Here is a 23,393-nt window from a genome sequence, read left to right on the forward strand (position 1 = left end):
TTGGATGATCTACCATGGGATCCTTTCGAAAGGCAACCAATTTCATCTTATCACCCAAGTCAAAAAGATGAAATTAGACGGGCATATCTACTTAGAGGTCCATGTCAACCAACCAGGCATGATTGTCCTCTAACAAATTTTAGTGGTAAATTAAGACGCTTTAATGAGGAATGGTACACTAGTGAATTTGGAAATTGGTTGGAATATAGTGTCAAAGCGGATAAAGTGTATTGTTTGCATTGTTACTTGTTTAAGAAAAGTGGACAAAATGATGCATTTCTAAGTGAAGGATTGCGATGTTGGAATAGGTGTCGGGAGAAATTTAGCAATCATGTTGGAAAAATCAATAGTTTTCACAACAAAGCACGTAAAAAGGGGAAAGACTTACTTAACCAAGCTCAGTCTATACCTGTGGCCATTGATAAGGGAACAGATCTACATAAAAAACAATATAGAATCCGATTACATGCTTCGGCTAGACTTACCAAAGCATTGTTGAATGGTTCATTAGCTTTTCGTGATCATGATGAGTCTGAAGAATCTCTTTACAGGGGAAATTTTATTGAGTTCTTAAAAGTGTTTGGAGAACTAAGTGAAGAAATTGGTAAGGTTATATTGGGTAATGCTCCCGGGAATAATCAAATGACGTCTCCATCAATCCAGAAAGAACTTTGTAATTGTTTTGCAGAAGAAGTATTAAAGAGGATATTTGAAGAACTTGATGATGATGTCTTTTCCATATTAGTTGATGAATCGAGAGATATTTCTAAAAAAGAACAAATGGCCGTGGTTTTAAGATATGTTGATAAATTAGGATTTATGAAGGAGCGATTTATTGGCCTTGTTCATGTTATGGAAACAACCGCGTTATCTCTTAAAGCTGCAATTGATGACCTATTTGCTCGCCACAACTTGAGTATTGGTAGGGTAAGAGGCCAAGGATATGACGGTGCAAGCAACATGTCCGGTGAGTTTAATGGTTTGAAAGCTTTAATTTTGAAAGAAAATTCTTCGGCATATTAAGCTAGTTAAGTTAACTGATGAAGGCCTAAAAAGGTATCGACTTGAAGGTTTTGACTCACTTTTGGAAGATGTCACATCCTTTTGTGAAAAATATGAAATTGAAGTGGTTGATATGGAAGCCGAGTATGTTGACCCGAGATTTAAAAGAAAGAAGACCGGTATCACCAATCGTCATCATTATGTGGTTAATAATTTCAACACGGTTCTCGATATGCAAATTCAAGAGCTTGGAAGCCGCTTTAATGAGGTAACCACTAAATTGCTTACTAATATGAGTTCTTTGAGCCCGTCTTGTAATTTTAGTGCCTTTAGTAAAGTAAACTTGATAAACTTGGCCGAGATGTATCCATGTGATTTTGATTTTGATGAAAAGGATAAGCTTGTATATGAACTTGGCCACTACATGACTAACGTGAAAGAAGATAAGCGGTTTGCCAACTTGAGTGGCTTAGGTGATCTTGCTAAAATGATGGTGAAAACAAGATTACACATTGATTATCCGTTAGTGTATCGTTTAATAAAGTTATCATTGGTTTTGCCGGTTGCAACGGCAAGTGTTGAAAGATGTTTTTCTTCAATGAAGAATGTGAAAACGGATTTGCGTAATAGGATGGGTGGTGAATACATGAACGATTCTTGCATTTGTTACATTGAAAGGGAATTCCTCCAACAAGTTTCGGTTGAAGAAGTAATGCAACGATTTCAAAAGATGAAGGCTCGTAGGGAACAACTATAAGCATTTTTTTAATTCATAAAGACTATTGTATTGATATTATGTGTTTTTTAATTTCTAATGACGGTGTCTCTTTTATTATTTTATCGTATTTTTATTATGTAATGAACTTTTCCCGAACCATCGAACCGACCCGAACCTCAAACCGACCCGGAATTTTATATACCCGACTCGGTGAAATTGAAACATATAAAAGTAGTGCACCACCCAAAAAAAATTCATGGATCCGTCACTGTCTGCAGACAAAAAAAAGACCTGATTCCAGACTTCTCTTTACTTTACTTTTCATGGAATGAATTCATGACACAAACTGTTAATCATCAGACCGACAAGAATCGATTCTTCTTTCTCAACACAATTTAAAAAGCAAACTCATTGTCTCCCATCCATCCATCTTTTCTTTTCTCTTCTTAATCAGGTGAGTAATCTCAATCATTCAATCCTCTGTTTTTTCCTTTAATTTTACTTAGGGTTCGTAGATTTTGTGATTTTGTGTAGATCGTTGATTTTAACGAACTAGGTTTGTTTTATTTTATGATTTCATGAATACCCAGATGCTAAAATGTTTTGATCCGTTACCTTATTCTCACCAAACGGGCCATTTTGCGACCTGGATTGTTTATCCGGTCCATGAAAGGTAAACCCGGTGGATGAACCAGTCAAGGATGATAATCTGGCCACTGGGTTTACCTTTCATGGACCGGATAAACAATTCAGGTCGCAAAATGGCCCGTTTGGTGAGAATAAGGTAACGGGCTCACGGTCGGTTCTTGTAGAAAGAATGGCGCTAGAGCTGGTTACAATGCTCCTAGGTTAAATACTGAAAACATCAGACCTTGCGCTGATGTGACGAAGGAATCTTCTTATTTGACGATTCCTGCAGGTCTTAGTCCGACTTCTCTTTTGGATTCGCCGGTTTTCCTGTCGAATTCACGGGTAAAGTTTATTAAAACTGCTATCTATTTATTGTTATGTTTTGTGAATTAAGGGGTGTGCACAAGCTTGAGCCCGAGCTGTCATAAGTTTAAGCTAGGCCCGTTTAACTTCAGATAGCTTGCGCTTGAGCTCGGCTCGTTCTAGCTCTAGTTCTAAAGCTCAAGTTTGACCGGTGAGCCTTGAGTAATATTTAAGGTTGAGCTTGATTGGGCTCAGCTTGTTTAGTTATTTAATTATTTTATTTATATACATGTATTAAATTTATTTAGTTAAATTTTTAGTTATAACATTTTATATTTTTTATATTAATAATATTATAAAAATTATTCAATTGCTTGTTTGCCTTCTATTTTGATGTAAAAAAAATTGTTGAATACGAGGCAGATAAGAAAACATCTAGTTATTTTATCGTAGTTATATGTATAATAATATTTGTTATGTAAATATGTTACATATTAAATACAAGTTATATATATATATATATACTAATTTACAACTTCCTGTTGCATTCCTGTTTGTACCCTATGCAAGGTGTTTTGTACCCGAATGTCATTATTATTCATGCTTCTTCGCTGCATAAATAAGTTGTACAGTATGCATTGTTATGGCTTACCAGTTACAACCTACTAGAGTTTTTGTGATCCACCCACGTGGTACCTATGTGAAGCCTGATTAAGCTCTTTTGTTTCCACGCATGCTTTCCACATAGCCTGACTTCACACGTGTTCTGCTCTCTTTCACCCTTTTGTGCTTCCATAGTTCCATGTTTCATATTTTTTGAACCTTCATAGAAACCAGACGAATATATTTTGGATGAGTCGTAGGCTTTTGCGGCGGATACTATGATGGTATCATGTTTCGTAGAGAAAGAGAGAAAAAAAAAGAGTGTGAGAATAATAGTTGTTGCCCTGCGTTGCCGGTGGCTTTCTGGCCGTCTATGGCAGCGCAGTGGACGGTGACTGTTCGTCTCTTCTACTCTTCATCTGCAACAGTTATAGACCATGATGTTGCAACTGTTTCCAGATTCCATTTTGGAACCCGAGGCGACGACGGTGGCGGAGACCGGTGCATGTCGATTCTATAGATAGAAATGGAGGGTGGGTGTTGGTCTGCCGTTGCCGGCGACTCCGACCGCCTTTCGCTTTGACTCGATGACTGTGATGATTATCTGAGTCTAGATTTTGGGTGATAAACTCTCAAGTTCACTATTCCTTTTGAACATGCTTCTATTATTGTTTGTACACAATGTATTATTGTTTGCTAATATTTTCAGGCTGTGATGGTTTATAAGTCACTAACGAGGTATTTTTTTATGCGGATTTCATTTAATAAATCTTTGGTTTGAATTAGTGTACATTGTAAAAAAATTATGAATACTACATGTTTTGAGATAGCAAGTGCTTTGTATTTTTCTAAACTATAAGAACGCTACTAGAAGGATGATCTATTTATATGCATGCACGTATAAAAAAGATAATGAAAGCCAATGAGGATTTTGGAAAGTTAGCAATGGCAGTGCCCGTTTAATAGTCGTTAACAAATGTCTGCACGCTAAGCCCTATTTCGATTATCCACACCAACTGTTTGATAAAATGTTTGAACAAGTATCTGTATATTTTGCCCCAAAATTTCATGTTCTATGCGGTGGTTTTGAACAGTTGATATTGTTGGTTGCTACTATTTCATCAAGTTTTGTATCAATTTTAGGATTTGAATGGGTTATGTTATTTGGGTATCTTTGGTTTTTTTCTTTTTTTTTCTGAAACGTTTTGTACTTAGAGATTTGTTAAGAAGTTCATACTTATTGTAAATTGAAATCTTGAAAATAATAATATTTCTTGCAAAGTCTCTTAAAGAGAGGAAAAGAAATAACATAAATATGGAATACCAGAAACTAAGAAAGGAAATACAATCATGGTTTATGGCTAGAATTATTCTTGATTGATCTTCAACGGTCACTATGCAATATGTAAGGTTGTCAAAGAATTTTCATAAAATAGGAAATGATGAATAGTTGACCATATAATTATTTTTATTTTCTAACACCCCCCTCAAGTTGAGTAGTGGGATTTCCGATACTTAACTTGTCAAGACATTGGTTGAAGATTCTCTCGTTAACAGCTTTTGTTAATATATCTGCTAATTAGTCTTCTGATCGAACGAATGGTAATTCTATAATTCTGGTTTCAAGTTTTTCTTTGATAATGTTACGGTCAACTTCTATGTGTTTTGTGCGATCATGTTGAACAGGATTCTTTGAAATTTGTATAGCGGCTTTGTTATCACACATAATTTTGCTAGCTTCGGTTGGAGGAAACCCTATCTCAGTTAAAAGTTTATGGATCCATAGAACTTCTGCCAGACCTCGTGCAATCCCTCGGAATTCGGCTTCGGCACTGGATAAGGCTACAACTTTTTGTTTCTTGCTTCTCCAGGTTACCAAGTTTCCGCCAACCAGAGTGAAGTATCCTGATGTTGATCTTTGGTCATCTTGATCTCCCGCCCAGTCTGCATCAGTGTATAGTTGGACCTTCAAATGTTTGTTTTGCTGAAACAGAACTCCATGTCCCACTGTTCCTTTGAGATATCTAATAATTCTCAATACTGCCTCCATGTGGGTAACTTGAGGTTGATGCATAAACTTGCTAACTACTCCAACTGCATATGCAATATCAGGACGAGTGTGTGAAAGATATATTAATTTACCTACCAGGCGTTGGTATCTTTCTTTGTTTGTTAATTCGGTTTCCTTTTCCATACGTAGTTTCTAGTTCTCCTTCATTGGGGTATTGGCAGGCTTGCAATCAACCATTCCTATTTCAGCTAGAAGATCGAGAATATATTTCTTTTGACATATAAAGATCCCCCTTTTTGATCTCGGTACCTCAATTCCAAGGAAATACTTAAGTCTTCCTAAGTCCTTCATTTCAAATTCGGTAAATAAATTTGTCTTCAACTTCTTCATTTCTTCTTCATCGTTCCCTGTAATGATCATGTCATCAACATAAATAATTAAATAAGTCACAAGTTTACCTCTTGGTTTAATAAACAACGTATGATCGGAGTTGCCTTGATGATATCCATATTTCTTCATTGCCAAAGTAAATTTGCCGAACCAGGCTCGAGGGGATTGATTAAGCCCATAGAGAGATTTTTTTAACCGACATACTTCTTTTTCCTTAAAATATTTTGCGAATCCGGGAGGAGCTTCCATATAAACTTCTTCTTCTAATTCCCCGTGTAGAAATGTATTCTTAACATCGAATTGATGAAGAGGTCATCCTTCATTTGCAGCGATCGAAAAAAGAACTCGGATTGTGTTAAACTTGGCTACTGGGGAGAACGTTTCTGAATAGTCAATCCCATATGTCTGTGTATAGCCTTTAGCCACTAATCGTGCTTTATATCTTTCAATAGTTCCATCTGCTTTATATTTGATTGTAAACACCCAACGACATCCCACTGGTTTCTTCCCTGGAGGGAGATTACAGTTTTCCCATGTGTTGTTTTTCATTAGCGCCTTCATCTCTGTATCCATTGCATCCTTCCAATTTTTTGATTCTAGGGCTTGTTCCATGGAAGTTGGAATTTTTTCCATATAAAGGGAAGATGTAAAGGCTTTGGCTTCTTTGGATAGGTTCCCTTCGGCTATGTTTGCAATAGGATACCTAGAAGATTTAGACTGTTTCTCTGGGGAATATCGTTTTGCTGGGATTCCTCTGTTGACTCTTGGTGGAAGAACATATTTCTCGGTGGTTTCTTCTTGCCTTGTTTCTTCTGGAACTGTTTCTAAATGTTCCTCCTACACTACTTGTTCTACATCTGTCTCATGATTTTTAGTTATATCAATATTTTTGTGAGATCCTTAATTTATTACATTTTCATACACTTGAGAATTACTAACCTCTAATGTCAGGTCGGGAGCATTTGGGGTCGGAATACTGATTGTTGGTTCATCAGATTGTTGTGAAGTCGGTGACTCATCTTGGGTACTGTGATTGACTTCTTCAGATGATGAGGCCCATTTTGGAACCCATTTTAGCCAACTCAGTGTGTCATAATCTTTCTTCCCCGGACCATTGTGTGAGGCATAAAAGAATTCAGTTTCAAGGAAGTCTAGTTCATGGTGGTGTACATATGACGGGTTTTTGGATTATAGCATCGATACCCTTTTTGGTTGACCCAATATCCTAAAAACACACATTTTTTCGCACATGGGTCGAGTTTGATTCGATTGATTTTTGGTATGTGGACAAAGACGGAACACCCAAATATTCGTGGTTGCAATGTAAGGGCGGGTGGCAGTTTTGTAAATTCAGAAAGAGTTTGAAGGGGGGTTTTTAGGTCAAGCACTTTTGTTGGAAGCCGATTGATAAGATACGTGGCAATAGCGAGAGCTTCTGGCCAGAAGGATGTAGGTACTTGAGATTCAATCAGGAAGGTCCGAGTTATTTCCAATAGAATGAGGTTTTTCCTTTCGACAGTGCGGTTTTGTTCCGAAGTGTGCGGGCTAGACGTTTGATGAATTATTCCTTTTGTTTGACAAAATTGTTTCATTGAATCGTTTTATAAACTCCCCACCATTATCGGATCGAAGAATTTGAATATTGGTTTTAAATTGTGTGTATCATTGCATAAAACATAGTAAATTTATCAAACACTTCAGATTTATGTTTTAAAAAATAAATCCATGACATACGAGTGCAATCATCAACAAAGAGAACGAAAAAACGAAAACGTTCTCCTCCAACAAATTTTGCTGGTCCCCATACGTCCGAATGGATAAGGGAAAAAGGTAAATTAACTCTTGTGTTATTTGGTTTAAAAGTATGTCTATGACTTTTAGCTAAAATGCAAGTTTCACAATTTAATGGTCTATTGGAAGGAAATAATTTAGGAAATAAAAGATGCAAATAACCAGTGGAAGGATGTCCCAATCTTCTATGCCATAGCCAAGTTTCTCTATTTGTAGTTCCATGAGCAAGCATCACAGTACCATGGTGAGTTACTTCTTCCACGTAATACAATCATTGGCATTCAGTGCCACGCCCAATGATCGCTCCCGTCCTGATATCTTGTAGGATACAAAAGGTGGGATGCATCAGGACTGTGCAATTCAGTTACTTTGTCACATGACTAATAGATAACAATTTATGTGATAAAGAAGGAACGTAAAACAATTTGAGAGTTTTAAAGTTGGGGATATTTCAATAATTCCTCCCCCTTTTACGGGAACTATTCCCCCATTGGCAGTTTTGATGTGGTCGATTCTAGGTTTAGATTTTGAAACCATGTCGGATAAGTCAAACGTCATGGTATCGGTAGCCCCACAATCAAATATCCAAGATTTTTCTAAATTTTCACTATATATGGCCATATTAGCATGTCCACAAGGTTTTAATACTATTTCTTTAATTCTAGAAGTACTCATATTTTTAATTTCACAATTTTCGTACATAACAGAATCTTGAGGTGGAGTATTTTCCAAAAAAGAATTATTTTCAAAATGGTTAACTAAAGTTTGACCAGTGTTATAAATATCCGATTTTGTAAAGGGTTTATTTAACAATTTTTTAGCAGGAGGATCAACTAAATTATGATTCAAAAAACAAGGGTCTGAGAATAATTTCCCAAACTCATTACCTCCATCAGAACTCAAACCATCGTTCTCATTGTCGGCGAAGGCGATTCCACCGAAGCCACCGCCTTTTGGTTGTTCGGCGCCGACACTACCGGTATCATCCATATTCCTGACGGTTGAAGTAGCTTTTCCTCTTTCCTTATTTCCTTTCTTGTGACCGTCGTTCCACCACTCGGGGTAGCCGACGAGCTTGAAACACTGGTCCTTGGTGTGTTTCATCATGCCACAATGGTTGCATTTCAATTTTGATTTATCGAGCTGGAATGATGATCTGTTGCTTGAGTTTTTCTGACTTGTTCGCCCTTTCGACAAAAACCCTAGACCACCGGATTCGTTTGACCCGTTGGCCACCAATCCAGCCGCCACACCGTTTTGAGTGAATGAGTTGTCGGTGGTGGTCCCGAATATACCCTGATGTGCCAATTCTTTCCGAACAGCCGCGTAGGCGCCCTCAGCCGAAGGTAGTGGGTCCCATTGAAGTATTTCCCTCTTTATAGTATCATATTGTCGATCAAGGGCGTTCAGAAACTGGAATAGCTTTTGTTCTGACCTGATTTTGTTGTAAGTTGCTATGTCGACAACATGTCATGGGGTTTGGATCTCTCCTTTCAATTTCTCCCCAAATACCTTGCATAACAATCCAAAAATCTTCAAGTGGTGAGCCATTTTGTTTTATACCGTTGGCTTTAACATGGAGATCGAAGGTTTGCAACTTGTCTTTCCCGCTACTATAAGTAACAATCAGTGCGTCCCATAATGATTTGGCAGTGGGAAACTCGGTAAAGTTACTTGCAAGAGCGGGTTCAATATTTTGTATCAACCATGAGAACACTATTAAATCATCTTGTTCCCACCACTCATATATTTCATCGGTTGGGTCCGGTGGCGCCAGATTTCCTGAAAGGTGGCTTAACAGATTTTTTGATTTACCCCCAATTGCTACTCGAATCACTCGAGCCCATAGGGCGTAGTTTTGACTGTCAAGCTTGAGGCTGATTTTCAAGCTATCGGAGAGATTTTGTTTTGGCTTTGATTTTGATTGTTGAGGCTGTTTTTGAGAATATTGGTGATTTGTAATGCAAGATCATTATTTTCGGACATGGTGGCTGCTGTGATATGAAAAGGCTTGAAAGAAAAAGGTAAATGATAAGGAGGCTAAACCTAAGATCGGTCACCATGCTCTGATACCATATTGTAAATTGAAATCTTGAAAATAATAATATTTCTTGCAAAGTTGCTTACAGAGAGGAAAAGAAATAACATAAATATAGAATACCAGAAACTAAGAAAGGAAATACAATCATGGTTTATGGCTAGAATTATTCTTGATTGATCTTCAACGGTCACTATGCAATATGTAAGGTTGTCAAAGAATCTTCATAAAATAGGAAATGATGAATAGTTGACCATATAATTATTTTTATTTTCTAACAATACTGTCATGGCGTTTCAAGATTGGGAACCCAAATGAACTAAATAAGTTGTTTATGAATTCACATTTAACATTTTTATTTAATCACCCCTACTTTTTGCTTAGATAGGACTACTATAAAACATTTGGTATAAGAAACATAGCTCAACCTAAGAGCTCCAATCCTACAATCTCATACAAAACTATGTAAGAACACGATCATGATAACAAATATAATCATCACTATTGTTGTTCATTGACGATTTACTTGAATTTGTAAAAAGAATTGTCTTTTCGTCCCCGTCGCAACGCGGCGGGTCTGAATACTAGTTTTATATATAAATAGTAAGCTTGTTCATGCTTTCGGGCCTAGTAAAGCTCGTGATCGTTTATTAAACGAGCTACAATTTATGCGTGAGCTTGTTTAAGCTTGGGTTGATTTGAGCTTTTAGCAAGCTGTTCTTGAGTAGCACACAAGCAGCCTCGCATGTTTACCCCCTTAATTGTGATGATCAAATAATCCTTTTTAAATGCTTGGTAAATTTGAATGCTTTTAAGGATTTACGTACGAAATGAGTACTAAATTTTCATATAATCACTTTCAACACACGGTGTCAAATATATAAAAATATTGTAGCTGTTTTCTTAAACGTTCATTTTTCAGGCTCAACCGTCTCCAACAACCTGGAAATTCCTATTTTCCCCAAATAAAGATCGTTCATTAGAGGAACTCGACACTTCATCTTTCGCATTTAAACCTGTTCCCGAACCCACCCCTGTTTCCAACAAGGTAATCATATCATTCATATTTAAATTTATCTTCTACCATACTATGTAAATGTTAAAAACATGTGTTATTATATTTCATGCGGGTTTCATGTACATTTAGGCCGATCCACCTTTTGTGACGTGGCAATCCGAGTATCATTTGTCTCAAACTAATGAAACCGCACACAATGTTGGTGTTAATGGAAACAATAAAGAACACAACGAAGAAGTTGTGGATCAGCTAGTGAGTGGCAAAAATGGTAATCAGACCAGTGGTGACATGTGTAATTGGAGAAAATACGGGCAAAAACAAGTGAAGGGTAGCGAGTATCCGAGAAGCTATTACAATTGCACTCACCCAAATTGTCCCGTTAAGAAGAAGGTGGAGCGGTCCCATGAGGGCCACATCACCGAGATTATTTACAAAGGGGCCCACAATCATTCAAAACCCCCCTCCTGGCCGTAGATCAGGGTTCGGGTCATGTGGTGATGCTCAAGGTGGGACCGAGTGGGGCAGGATGGTAATTTTGAAGTGACGTCATCAGCCGGTCATGGCGAACCTGTGGATGGATCTTTGACTTTTTCCAATGATGAAGGAGAAGATGACGATGATGTTGATCAGGTGACACCTGGCAATGTGTCATTGGGTGGTGACGGTGAAAGGGACGAGGCTGAGTCGAAAAAAAGGTATAATGGTCTTTTATGTTATTCCGGTTTATTATATAATATGTTTTTTAAATTTTTGTCGTGATTGTGGATGGTGTTTGATGCTTCAGAAAACTTGAAGCGTATGCAGCCGATGTAAGTGGGGCCACACGGGCTATCCGGGAGCCGAGAGTGGTTGTACAAACGACGAGTGAGGTGGATATTCTTGATGATGGGTATCGCTGGCGTAAATACGGGCAGAAAGTTGTTAAGGAAATCCAAATCCAAGGTATAGGTTATCCCGTTTTAGAAGTGTAAACGAGCTGATCCGAGCTCGAGTTTGGCTTGTTTAACTTAACATAGCTCGTTTAGAGCTCGAACTTGGCTCACATGTAACTTTTCAAGCTCGAGCGGTTGGGCTCTACTCATTTATTTTTTACTAAGTTTTACTAATAGTCTAATATACATATATAATTTTTTTAATTTATAAAATGACATAATATATAATTATATGCTAATACCGTATTTAGTTATTTGTGTTATAATTATACATAATCTTATTTATTATGTAACATATTGATAAAATATGATATATTTATGTAAAGATCGGGAGCCTAACCAAGTTTAGTATTAGCTGAAGCTCAATTAAGCTATATAATAATATAATATTTATATTATTATATAATTTTTTTTGTAAGTTTATATAATAATATAAGATACAGTATTGAATTATTTTTGTTATAGTTATGTATAATAATATTTACTATGTAATATATTTTAATAAAATAACAATTATTAGTATTTATATAAATAATAAGTTTGCCGTTTGTGAGCTTAATTGAACTTGTGTATGAAGCTACGACTTGAGCTTGTTTACTAAATGAGCTTTAGTTTAAGCTCAAGCTCAAGCTTGTTTAAGCTTGGGTCGATTGAGCTTTTAGCGAGTCAGTCGTGAGTAGTTTACACTTCTTTCCATTTTAACATATTTGAATTTCAATTAACGTTTGTGTGCTACAATTTTCAATGTAGGAGTTACTACAAGTGCACGAGCACAGGATGCACAGTGAGGAAACACGTAGAGCGGGCCTCACATGACCTTAAATCCGTGATCACAACATATGAAGGAAAACACAATCATGATGTTCTAGCAGCTCGTAACAGTAGTCATAACTCCAGTGTCACACAAGCTCAATCTGTTCAACTGTCTCAAGTTCACAACACTATGGCTAGGTTTGACAGGAACAAATACGGTTTGCAGCCCAGTCATAGTGTTGTGAACTTGAGACGGTTGTACAACCACTCTCGGCTCCCGGGTGGCCTCACTTACATCGGCTGCATACACTTATTACTTGTTTAATTATGTATGTTGATGATATGATTATTACAGGGAACGACGAAGAAGAAATGAGGAAATTGAAGACAAACTTGTTCACGGAATTTGAAATGAAGGACTTGGGAAGACTTAAATATTTTCTTGGAGTTGTACTAAGATCAAAAATGGGGATATTTATATGTCAGAAGAAATACATTCTCGATCTTCTAGTCGAAACAGAAATGGTTGACTGCAAGCCTGCCGACACACCAATGAGGGTAAACCATAAGCTCCGCATGGAAGGAGCAGAATTAACAGACAAAGGAAGATATCAACGTCTAGTAGGTAAACTAATATATCTTTCACATACTCGTCCTGATATTGCATATGCAGTTGGTGTGGTTGGCAAATTTATGCATCAACCTCAAGTTACCCACATGGAAGCAGTAACGAGGATTATTAGATACCTCAAAGGAAAAGTAGGCCATGGAGTTCTCTTTCAACAAAACAAACATCTGAAGGTCCAACTATACACTGACGCAAACTGGGCTGGGGATGAATATGATCGAAGATCCACAGCTGGATACTTTACTCTGGTTGGTGGAAACTTGGTAACCTAGAGAAGTAAGAAACCAAAGGTTGTAGCTTTATCTAGTGCCGAAGCTGAATTCCGGGGGATTGCACGAGGACTGACAGAAGTTTTATGGATCCATAGACTCCTTACTGAGATAGGGTTCCCTCCAAATGAAGCTAGCAAGATCATGTGCGATAACAAAGCTGCTATACAAATTTCAGAGAATCATGTCCAACACGATCGTACGAAACACATAGAAGTTGACCGAAACATTATCAAAGAAAAACTTGACACTGGAGTTATAGAATTACCTTTTGTCCGATCTGAAGACCAACTGACAGATATATTAACGAAGGTTGTCAATGGAAGAGTATTCAGCAATTTTCTTAGCAAGTTGAGCATCGGAAACTTTACTACTCAAATTGAGGGGGAGTGTTAGAAAATTAATATAGAAACAACGATTTCAAGGATCATGTCCTCATCTTTTTCCAATAATAAAAGATTGCAACAACCAAGTGACAGCAAAGTATGGACCGTTGAAGTAGATTTCAAGAGATTGGCAATTTCTTTTTTTTATATATTGTTTCCATGTAAAGTCAACATGTTAGGTGTCTATTTAAACAGATTGATATTGTACCATTATTGTACCATTAAAATCAATATAAAGAATATAACAATCCTTCTTCTTCTCTGTGCCATCTGTGATCCCTGCTAAATATGCATGTCAAATGCTTGTTAGATTCATATCAAAGTGGAAGTACATATGTAATAAAGTCAAACCATATCCTAGACAATACAAATGACACAATTCATAATCCGTTCAATACAAGCTTATTTCCAATGACAATCATCGTTTGACCATTCTGAGTTAGAGTCGTCATCTCCCTCATACAGATCATGGTACCAGTCTAGCTAGTCTATTTCAGGAGACCGGTTATTCCAAGCCTTCTTCAACACATCAGGATCGTAATCTTCGTATGGATTTTCATACAAAATTTCTAGATCCACATTTGTAGTATCCTGGATTTCTTCAACACTAGGTTGTGTTTCTCCCACAACTTCTTCAGCCTTATATTATACCTTAGCCTTAACTTCTTCGTCAACCTTAACTCCCTTTTCAATCTCATTAGATTAAGCATGCTTACAACATGGCTATCAAATTGACAAAATTAGATGACTCAAAAAACATGAAAGAAAATATATGTATACAACATAATAGTTAAAGTAGCAACATAAGTTAACATTAGGTTCATAGAAGTTACATTATAGAAACTATACTAGTAGTTAAAAGTTGAATACATAAGCAACAAAGAACAAGCAACCGATTCCTAAATAAATCTTTAATTTAATTATTCCATAGCTTTTGCTTTTGCTTTTGTCAATTCCTCTTTCTTGTTGATGGTTCTTATCAAAGCAGGAATTACATTTTCACATCTTGGGCAATTTGGCGTATCAACCCACCTAATCCAACCACAACTTAACTTCTGTAATGACAATGTATAGTAATTACCAAATTCAACAAATTGAAAACCTACATCAATGAACAAATTGAACACTAGCATTCATTAGTGATCAAATTGCATCCGCATCAACACTTACACATAAGTAACCTAACCTAATTGGACTTAATAATCAGAAACTGAAAAATGTGAAAAATTAACCAAATTGAACATTGAAAATTTTGAGGAAATCAAGCAGAAGAAAATGAAAACAATACAAAATTAACCAAGATAATCTAATTATTTGAGGTTCCGCCGGGTTTTCGAACACTTATAACTAATTATCGAGAAATATATATTTTTCTTTCAAGTCTTTAGAACTCCAAATTTGAACCAAATCCGTGTCTTTTGCGCATTCTTTCATTTTGCATGAACATTACTTTTTATCTTAGAATTATTTTCTAGGATCCCGTCTAGAACCAAACTCGTCCGGTTCGGCTCATTTATTTTCTTAGTTTGTCTTTCGCTCGCTTAACTTTACCATGTGAGTTTCATAATCTTTTTTTCTAATGATTTATAATTATTTGGGTGTAGCATGTTACCATGTTTTCTCCTTAGTTCATGTTCTTTGTCTACAAACTGAATCGCCATTATGGCATGCATGTTAATAATATTTTTTTTAATATTATTTTTTATGACTATACGTGAATAATGTGCAATGTGTTTATCGCTTTATGGTTGGTACATCAAACATCAAAGCTGGAGGGTCCAACATGACGTACGTGCGCCGCTTATTCTTCAACTTTAGTGCTAAGGAACGAAGATAACAAAATTGAACCTTTGGGATTATTTAAATAAATTGTTATCTTTATATTCCGATGTATTGTTATTTGATTCAAACCAATGTGCACTTGCTTTATTATGGAATAAAATAAATATATTTATTGTTACTTTAATAGTGTTACGAGCTTTTGAGCAATTTGTAAGTACCGCCCAGGCATATTCCGCCGGAAGTCAAGGTGTTACAATTAGGGCTGCAACAAAAAAAACATGTTTATCACAAGGGTGCAAACTGCAATTAACTCATAAAAATATAACTGGATTAAAAATATGGAAAGCCACAATAATATATATATATATATATATATATATATAAAGACAAGTTTGGTGCCGCTAACCAAGTGGCGACACCAAACTTGTCCATATCAATTTATCTTCCTTTTTAGTATTCGTAGCATGGCGAACGTCTCAAGAACCGACCTAACGTCAATTTTTCTTTACGTAATGGAAACAGACTGAATTCGTGTAAACCCACTACATCAACGTCCGACACTGACAATGCTAGGGTTTTGATTCCATTTACTTTTTTCTTTTAGTTCCGGTACCATAACGGACGTAACGAAACCGACCGGATGCCACTTTTCTTTTTTGTTTTAGTTCTGGTACCATAACAAACGAGAAAGAAACCGACCAAATTCACGTAAAGTCAGTGCCATCTGTTTTAGTTCCAGTACCACTGTAACGAAAACCGATCAACTGTCATTTTTGTTTTAGTTCTGATATCGTAAGAAACTGACTGAATTCACGTCAACTTATCATCTCAAGCTCGAGACCGACCTGACCGGCGCAACACGCTGGGTAAATTCCTAGTTATTTATAAATAAAAGTTTATAATCGAGTAAGTGAGAGATTATGGAATATTTGACTAAACTTTTTAAAATACAGAATATAGACTTAAATGTTTAAAAAAAATGTCAAGTGACATAAATATGGTTCAAATAGGTGCAGATAGCACAATCATTTTTTATCTGTAATATTATGTATTAATTAATAAATAAGTATTTTGGTCTTACGAATCCTGATAAAACGGAGACTTGGTTTTATACCTCTCTTCTTCCCTTTCAACCCGAGTTTATCACTATAGTTAATTACATAGATGATCATACGAAAGTTTCCAAAAGTTGCATTTAGTCTTAACTATCCATTTGATGGTAACATGTTATGTTTTGTCAGTGACACTAATGTTAAAAGTCATGTTATTTTTCTAAACTCAAGTTACTCATATACCCTTATTTATATACAAATAAAAAGTTGAAAGAAAATTAAGAATTCCTAACTCAATTTTTTATTGGGCAGATTAATGTACAGCCTTTCTTCGAAGAAATCCCAGGACCTAGCCTAACATTCCACGGTTCTTTACTCAGAAAATAGAGATGATCAGTTGAACTAATGACCCGTTAATAATTTAAATGATTTTATTTAAAATAAAGTCTAAAGCTACACTAGCTCCAGAAAGAAAAGAAAAAAAAGGTGTGAGGAGCTATAAAAAGGAAAGATGGCTGAAAATAGTATAATTTATGTTTTTTTGCAAATGGTGATATAGCAATTAAATATGGTCCAATCTTCAGCCGTATGCTTCCAACCAAATAAATAGTCTTCACGCTTTAATAAGTTTTATTTTTCATTATTGCCGTCTTCAACTTATGGTCTAGCACAACTCTTTTTGGCTTGATTGTGTGGCAATACCAAAAATGACTTGACAATAAAGCAAACACCCGGCAAGTAGTAAGTTTTTCTTTTCTTATTTTTGGAAAGGCAAATATTCATTAAAACCACAAACAACTAGTAGGACGTCAGAATAGGACAAACAAAGTCAAGACCAATTAAGGCAGCATCACACAAAATCAATTACACCAATAAGTCTTAACTAAATTATGTAGCTTGGATCAAAAAAATGACAAAAAAAAAAAAAGAAAAAAAAAAGCGCCTTAATCTTTTGGACGACACAACCCGCCATTGAAAATGTAATTGTTTTGAGCTTTTCAAAGCCAAGATACAACCGGACAAATAAATTGTATGTATGTAGGTATGTATGCAAATTATATGTATTACAGTTTGTTGCTTTCTTTCACTAATAAATAAACAAAATAGCTCCTAAATATCATGAAAATATATTGATACACATAAGTTCAAATACAATGAACAAATATTAGGTCTAAGCTATAGAGAAAACTTCTCGATAATAAGTAAGTTTTTTTAAAGTGTTTTACTGTAGTCATTCAATTAAAGTTTATTATTTTTTTTATTTTGTTAAAGCTACTCAATTTCACTTGGTACTTTAATTTTGTGAATTCTTTTTATAATATGTTTATTTTTATAAAATTGCCCCCGGATAGAACAATCCTAGTAATTGTTTAGTATTTAGTAGCCAAAAGTTATATATTTGTTTGTGATTGAGTTTCAAAACAGCTTATTGACTTATTGGTTTTTCAAAAAAAAAAAACTCGTTTTAAAAAGTCAGGATTTGTGACTTTTAGAAAACAACTTTTTAATCCTTTTAAAAAAAGCTAAATAAAAAAATATTTTTGTGATTCTCAAACATTTCTTTAACTTATTGCTTTTTGAAGAAGCTAATAAGTAGTTTTCAAACTTAATTCTAAACATGTTAATTTTAAAATCTTTTAATATTTTATAAGCACTTTTACAATATTATAAATGCTAATTAAAGTTAACTTTAATATAATACTTGAAAAAACTTAGTTAATAATACGTAAAATTAATGACTAAATTATGCTCAAAGAAAACTAAAATAAACATACAATATACCCTATAAGCTAGTAACTAAAACGCTTTACATAAAGTTATATGGTATTTAATTTTAGCAATCTATTCAAAGATTTAATACAAGTAATGTAAATAGAAGGCGTATTTTTAGTATAATATACCCGATTATTAATTTTCTAAATGCATTTAAACATTTTTTTAACATCCAACATAACATTTAGATAAATATATATGATGTGTTAAACGTGATAATTAAATAGAGTAATTATATATGCAGATAGAATAATTATATAAATACATTTATCTAGAATAAACAGTCTACAACAAATTCACCTAGAAGGCTAGAACCAACTATACAGTGATGAACACCCTGGAGTTATATTCATTAGACAGTTTAGATTAAAAGACCTCCATTCATCCTATCGAGAGGACAAAACCTCAGTCTGAATCCACAAAAGCCCAAGAAACTTTATTTCTTTAACAATGTGTATGTGTAGGATAGTGGTGTTTTGGTTGAATATAAGGGTGTTATCCGCCTTTCACAAACACCAATATAATGGTGTTCTTGCACCATTGAGCTATACTTTGCCACACGTCTTAAGCAAGACCACATGAGTCATGACAGGAAGAGGTGATCCGATGATTCATCATAAATAATCCCCACAACAAGCACATCTTGTTGATTAAAAATTAACATTTTGTTTTGCCAACTCGATTAACGTCAAAAGCTTTCCAATTCTGCTCTTCATACCAAGGCACTTACATTTTTAGAAATCCAACTATTCCACTTTAATACATAAAAGAGTTCAGCTCGATTACATAACTGCAGTTGTGTTTTTAGGACTTTCACTGAAAACGTATCCTTTTTTTCCGTCCACTCTTAAATTTATTTTTTAACGATCATTTGAATCACAAACTGATCACTTCGATTATGAAACTGTGGGGTCCGCTCTTAAATATGGTGTTTAAGATTAGTTAAATAATAATTACACCTTTGATGATGCAATAAATTTAGCTCTCCCTCTCTGAAGAAGCCAATCATTAATGGTCCACCACAACACTTTTTCTTTGTTTTTTAGCAGCATCACATTCCTCTGCAGACAGAAAAAACACCTGATTCCAGACTTCTCTTTATACTTTTCATGGAATGAATTTATCACAGAAACTGTTAATCATCAGACCGACAAGAATCGATTCTTCTTTCTCAACACAATTTAACGGGCAAAACTTTACCCTTTTTTGACTCATTGTCTTCCATCCATCCATACATCTTTTCTTAATCCTCAATCCTCTGTTTTTCCTTTAATAATTTTACTTAGGGTTCGTCAATTTTGTGCAGGTCGTTGATTTTAACGAACTGGGTTTGAATTATTTTATGATTTCATGAATACCCAGATGCTGAAATGTTTTGATCCACTTAATTTGGGCCAAATCTTGAAAACCCATTTCCAATTGTAGCATAAATTTTCAATCTTTATCAGTTACCAATTGCAGGTTTTTGGTTTTATGTTTCAGTGTGAAAAGTTAGTTAATATTTGGGCATTTGATGGGTGGATTTGATGATCATGTTGGGACAATTGGAGATTGGATGAGCCCGAGCCCGAGCCCACGGTCTTTTTTCTCGGGTTTGTTGGGTGAAGCGGGCTCGGGGCCGGTGGATGAACCAGTCAAGGATGATAATCTGGCCACTGGGTTTACCTTTCATGGACCGGATAAACAATTCCGGTCGCAAAATGGCCCGTTTGGTGAGAATAAGGTAACGGGCTCACGGTCGGGTCTTGTTGAAAGAATGGCTGCTAGAGCTGGTTACAATGCTCCTAGGTTAAATACTGAAAACATCAGACCTGATGTGGCGAAGGAATCTTCTTATTTGACGATTCCTGCGGGTCTTAGTCCGACTTCTCTTTTGGATTCGCCGGTTTTCCTGTCGAATTCACTGGTAAAGTTTATTAAAACTGCTATCTGTTTATTGTTATGTTTTGTGAATTAAGGGGTGTGCACAAACTTGAGCCCGAGCTGTCATAAGTTTAAGCTAGGCCCATTTAACTTCAGATAGCTCGAGCTTGAGCGCGGCTCATTTCTAGCTGTAGTTCTAAAGCTCAAGGTTGACTCGTGAGCCTTGAGTAATATTTAAGGTTGAGCTTGATTGGGCTCAGCTTGTTTAGATATTTAATTATTTTATTTATATACATGTATTAAATTTATTTAGTTAAATTTATAGTTATAACATTATATTTTTTATATTAATAATATAAAAAAAATATGATTATTCAATTGCTCGTATGCCTTCTATTTCGATGTAAAAAAAATTGTTGAATACATGGCAAATAAGAAAACATCTAGTTATTTTTATCATAGTTATATGTATAATAATATTTGTTATGTAAATATGTTACATATTAAATAAAAGTTATTTTGTATATAAATAATAAGCTCGTTCAGGCTTCGGGCCGAGTCAAGCTTGTGATTGTTTATCAAACGAGCTTCAATTTATGCTTGAGCTTGTTTAGCTTGGGTTGATTTGAGCTCTTAGCGAGCTGTTCTTGAGTAGCTCACAAGCAGCCTGGCCTGTTAACCCCCTTAATTGTGATGCTTTTAAGGATTTACATACAAAATGAGTACTAAATTTTCATATTATCACTTTCAACACATGATGCCAAATAAATAAAAATATTGTAGCTGTTTTCTTGAACTTTCTTTTTCCAGGCTCAACCGTCTCCAACAACCGGGAAATTCCTATTTGCTCCAAATAAAGATCGTTCATTAGAGGAACTCGACACTTCATCTTTTGCATTTAAACCTGTTCCCGAACCCACCCCTGTTTCCAACAAGGTAATCATATCATTCAGATTTAAATTTATCTTCTACCGTACTATGTAAATGTTAAAAACATTTGTTATTATAGTTCTTGCGGGTTTCATGTACATTTAGGTCGATCCACCTTTTGTGACGTGGCAGTCCGAGTATCGTTTGTCTCAAGCTAATGAAACCGCACAAAATGTTGGTGTTAATGGAAACAATGTTCAAGAACATAATGAAGAAGTTGTGGATCAGCTAGTGAGTGGCGAAAATGGTAATCATGCGAGTGATGACGGGTATAATTGGAGAAAATACGGGCAAAAACAAGTGAAGGGTAGCGAGTATCCGAGAAGCTATTACAAGTGCACTCACCCAAATTGTCCCGTTAAGAAGAAGGTGGAGCGGTCCCATGAGGGCCACATCACCGAGATTATTTACAAAGGAGCCCACAATCATTCGAAACCCCCTCCTGGCCGTAGATCAGGGTTCGGGTCATGTGGTGATGCTCAAGGTGGGACCGAGTGGGGGCAGGATGGTAATTTTGAAGTGACGTTATCAGCCGGTCATGTTGAGCCTGTGGATGTATCTTTGACTTTTTCCAATGATGAAGGAGAAGATGACGATAATGTTGATCAGGTGACACCTGGCAATGTGTCATTGGGTGGTGACGGTGAAGGGGATGAGTCTGAGTCGAAAAAAAGGTAAATTGGTCTTTTATGTTATTCCGGTTTATTATATAATATGTTTTTAAATTTTTTTGTGATTGTGGATGGTGTTTGATGCTTCAGAAAACTTGAAGCGTATGCAGCCGATGTAAGTGGGGCCACCCGGGCTATCCGGGAGCCGAGAGTGGTTGTGCAAACGACGAGTGAGGTGGATATTCTTGATGATGGGTATCGCTGGCGTAAATACGGGCAGAAAGTTGTTAAAGGAAATCCAAATCCAAGGTATAGGTTATCCCGTTTTAGAGGTGTAAACGAACCGTGTCAAGCTCGAGTTTGGCTTGTTTAACTTAACATAGCTCGTTTAGAGCTCTCAACTCGTTTCAAGCTCTATATCTAAAGCTCGAACTTGGCTCACGGGTAACTTTTCAAGCTCGAGCTTGGGCTGGGCTCTACTCGTTTATTATTTACTAAGTTTTACTAATAGTCTAATATACATATATAATTTTTTAAATTTATAAAATGACATAATATATAATTATATGCATATACTGTATTTTGTTATTTGTGTTATAATTATACATAATCTTATTTATTATGTAATATATTGATAAAATATTTTATATATATATATATATATGTAAAGCTCGGGAGCCTAACCAAGTTTAGTATTAGCTCAAGCTCGATTAAGCCATATAATTATATAATATTTATGTTATTATATAATTATTTTTGTAAGTTTATAAGATAATATAATATAAAGTATTTAATTATTTTTGTTATAGTTATATATAATAATATTTACTATGTAATATATTTTAATAAAATAACAATTATTATATTTATATAAATAATAGGCTTGCGAGCTTAATTGAGCTTGTGTATGAAGCTACGGCTTGAGCTCGTTTACTAAATGAGCTTTAGTTTAAGCTCAGGCTCAAGCTTGTTTAAGCTTGGGTCGATTGAGCTTTTAGCGAGTCAATCGTGAGTAGTTTACACTTATTTCCATTTTAACAGATTTGAATTGCAATTAACGTTTGTGTGTTACAATTTTCAATGTAGGAGTTACTACAAGTGCACGAGCACGGGATGCACAGTGAGGAAACACGTAGAGCGGGCTTCACATGACCTTAAATCCGTGATCACAACATATGAAGGAAAACACAATCATGATGTTCCGGCAGCTCATAATAGCAGTCATAACTCCACCGTCACACAAGCTCAATCGGTTCAACCGTCTCAAGTTCACAACACTATGGCTAGGTTTGATAGGACCCAATACGGTTTGCAGCCTGGTCTCCATGGCTATGGTTATGGGGGAAACCTGACTCAAATGGGTATGGCTGGGTTGGTATCTAATCAAGCGAAAATGCCGGTTCATTCGTTTCTTGGACAAATAAATGAAATGGGAATGATGGTGCCAAAAGGTGAGCCGAAGGTCGATCCAGTGTCGGACTCTGGCTTGAACCTTGCCACCGATGGTTCATCGGTTTATCATCATCAAGTCATAAATAGGTTGCCGCTTGGACCGCGGATTTAAATTTTTGTGGTGTTAAGGGGGTATTGTTATGAGTAGAGATATCACAACCTTATATATTGTATGGCATGTTGTGTTGCAATTTTTACTTGATATGAAGAACTGTGAAAGTATATTGGAAAATTTTTTGTTTAAAAGCAGTTTTAGTTTCAGTTTCGAACCATGTAAATTTATGACACGACAAATTTGACCATCTTTGACCAAACCGAACCCGTTTGGGACAAGAACCTGATTTGTATACATCTAGATTCAACACAAATTCAACTAAACATGTCATATTCAAATAGATCTGACGGATTAATCCATTAGATTCATAACTGTTTATAAATGTGTGTCTTATATCAAAAGA

At 35.6% G+C, this 23,393-nt stretch overlaps 1 protein-coding gene across 1 annotated transcript; it reads left to right on the top strand.

Annotated features, from left to right (window-relative positions):
• The first annotated feature begins 2,052 nt into the window (after positions 1 to 2,052).
• Positions 2,053 to 23,235, top strand: LOC143580734 (putative WRKY transcription factor 2). The gene is made up of 6 exons (XM_077063679.1): positions 2,053 to 2,174; positions 19,562 to 19,985; positions 20,753 to 20,878; positions 20,978 to 21,546; positions 21,634 to 21,792; positions 22,570 to 23,235. Exons 2-6 carry the CDS (start codon positions 19,593 to 19,595, stop codon positions 23,045 to 23,047), a joined length of 1,725 nt encoding a protein of 574 aa, XP_076919794.1. The 5' UTR covers positions 2,053 to 2,174; positions 19,562 to 19,592; the 3' UTR covers positions 23,048 to 23,235.
• The last annotated feature ends 158 nt before the right edge of the window (positions 23,236 to 23,393 follow it).

Source organism: Bidens hawaiensis, unplaced genomic scaffold (genome assembly GCF_021521415.1).
Source record: "Bidens hawaiensis isolate Kalapana, Puna unplaced genomic scaffold, B.hawaiensis_p1.1 tig00030576_1, whole genome shotgun sequence".
Classification (NCBI taxonomy): domain Eukaryota; kingdom Viridiplantae; phylum Streptophyta; class Magnoliopsida; order Asterales; family Asteraceae; genus Bidens; species Bidens hawaiensis.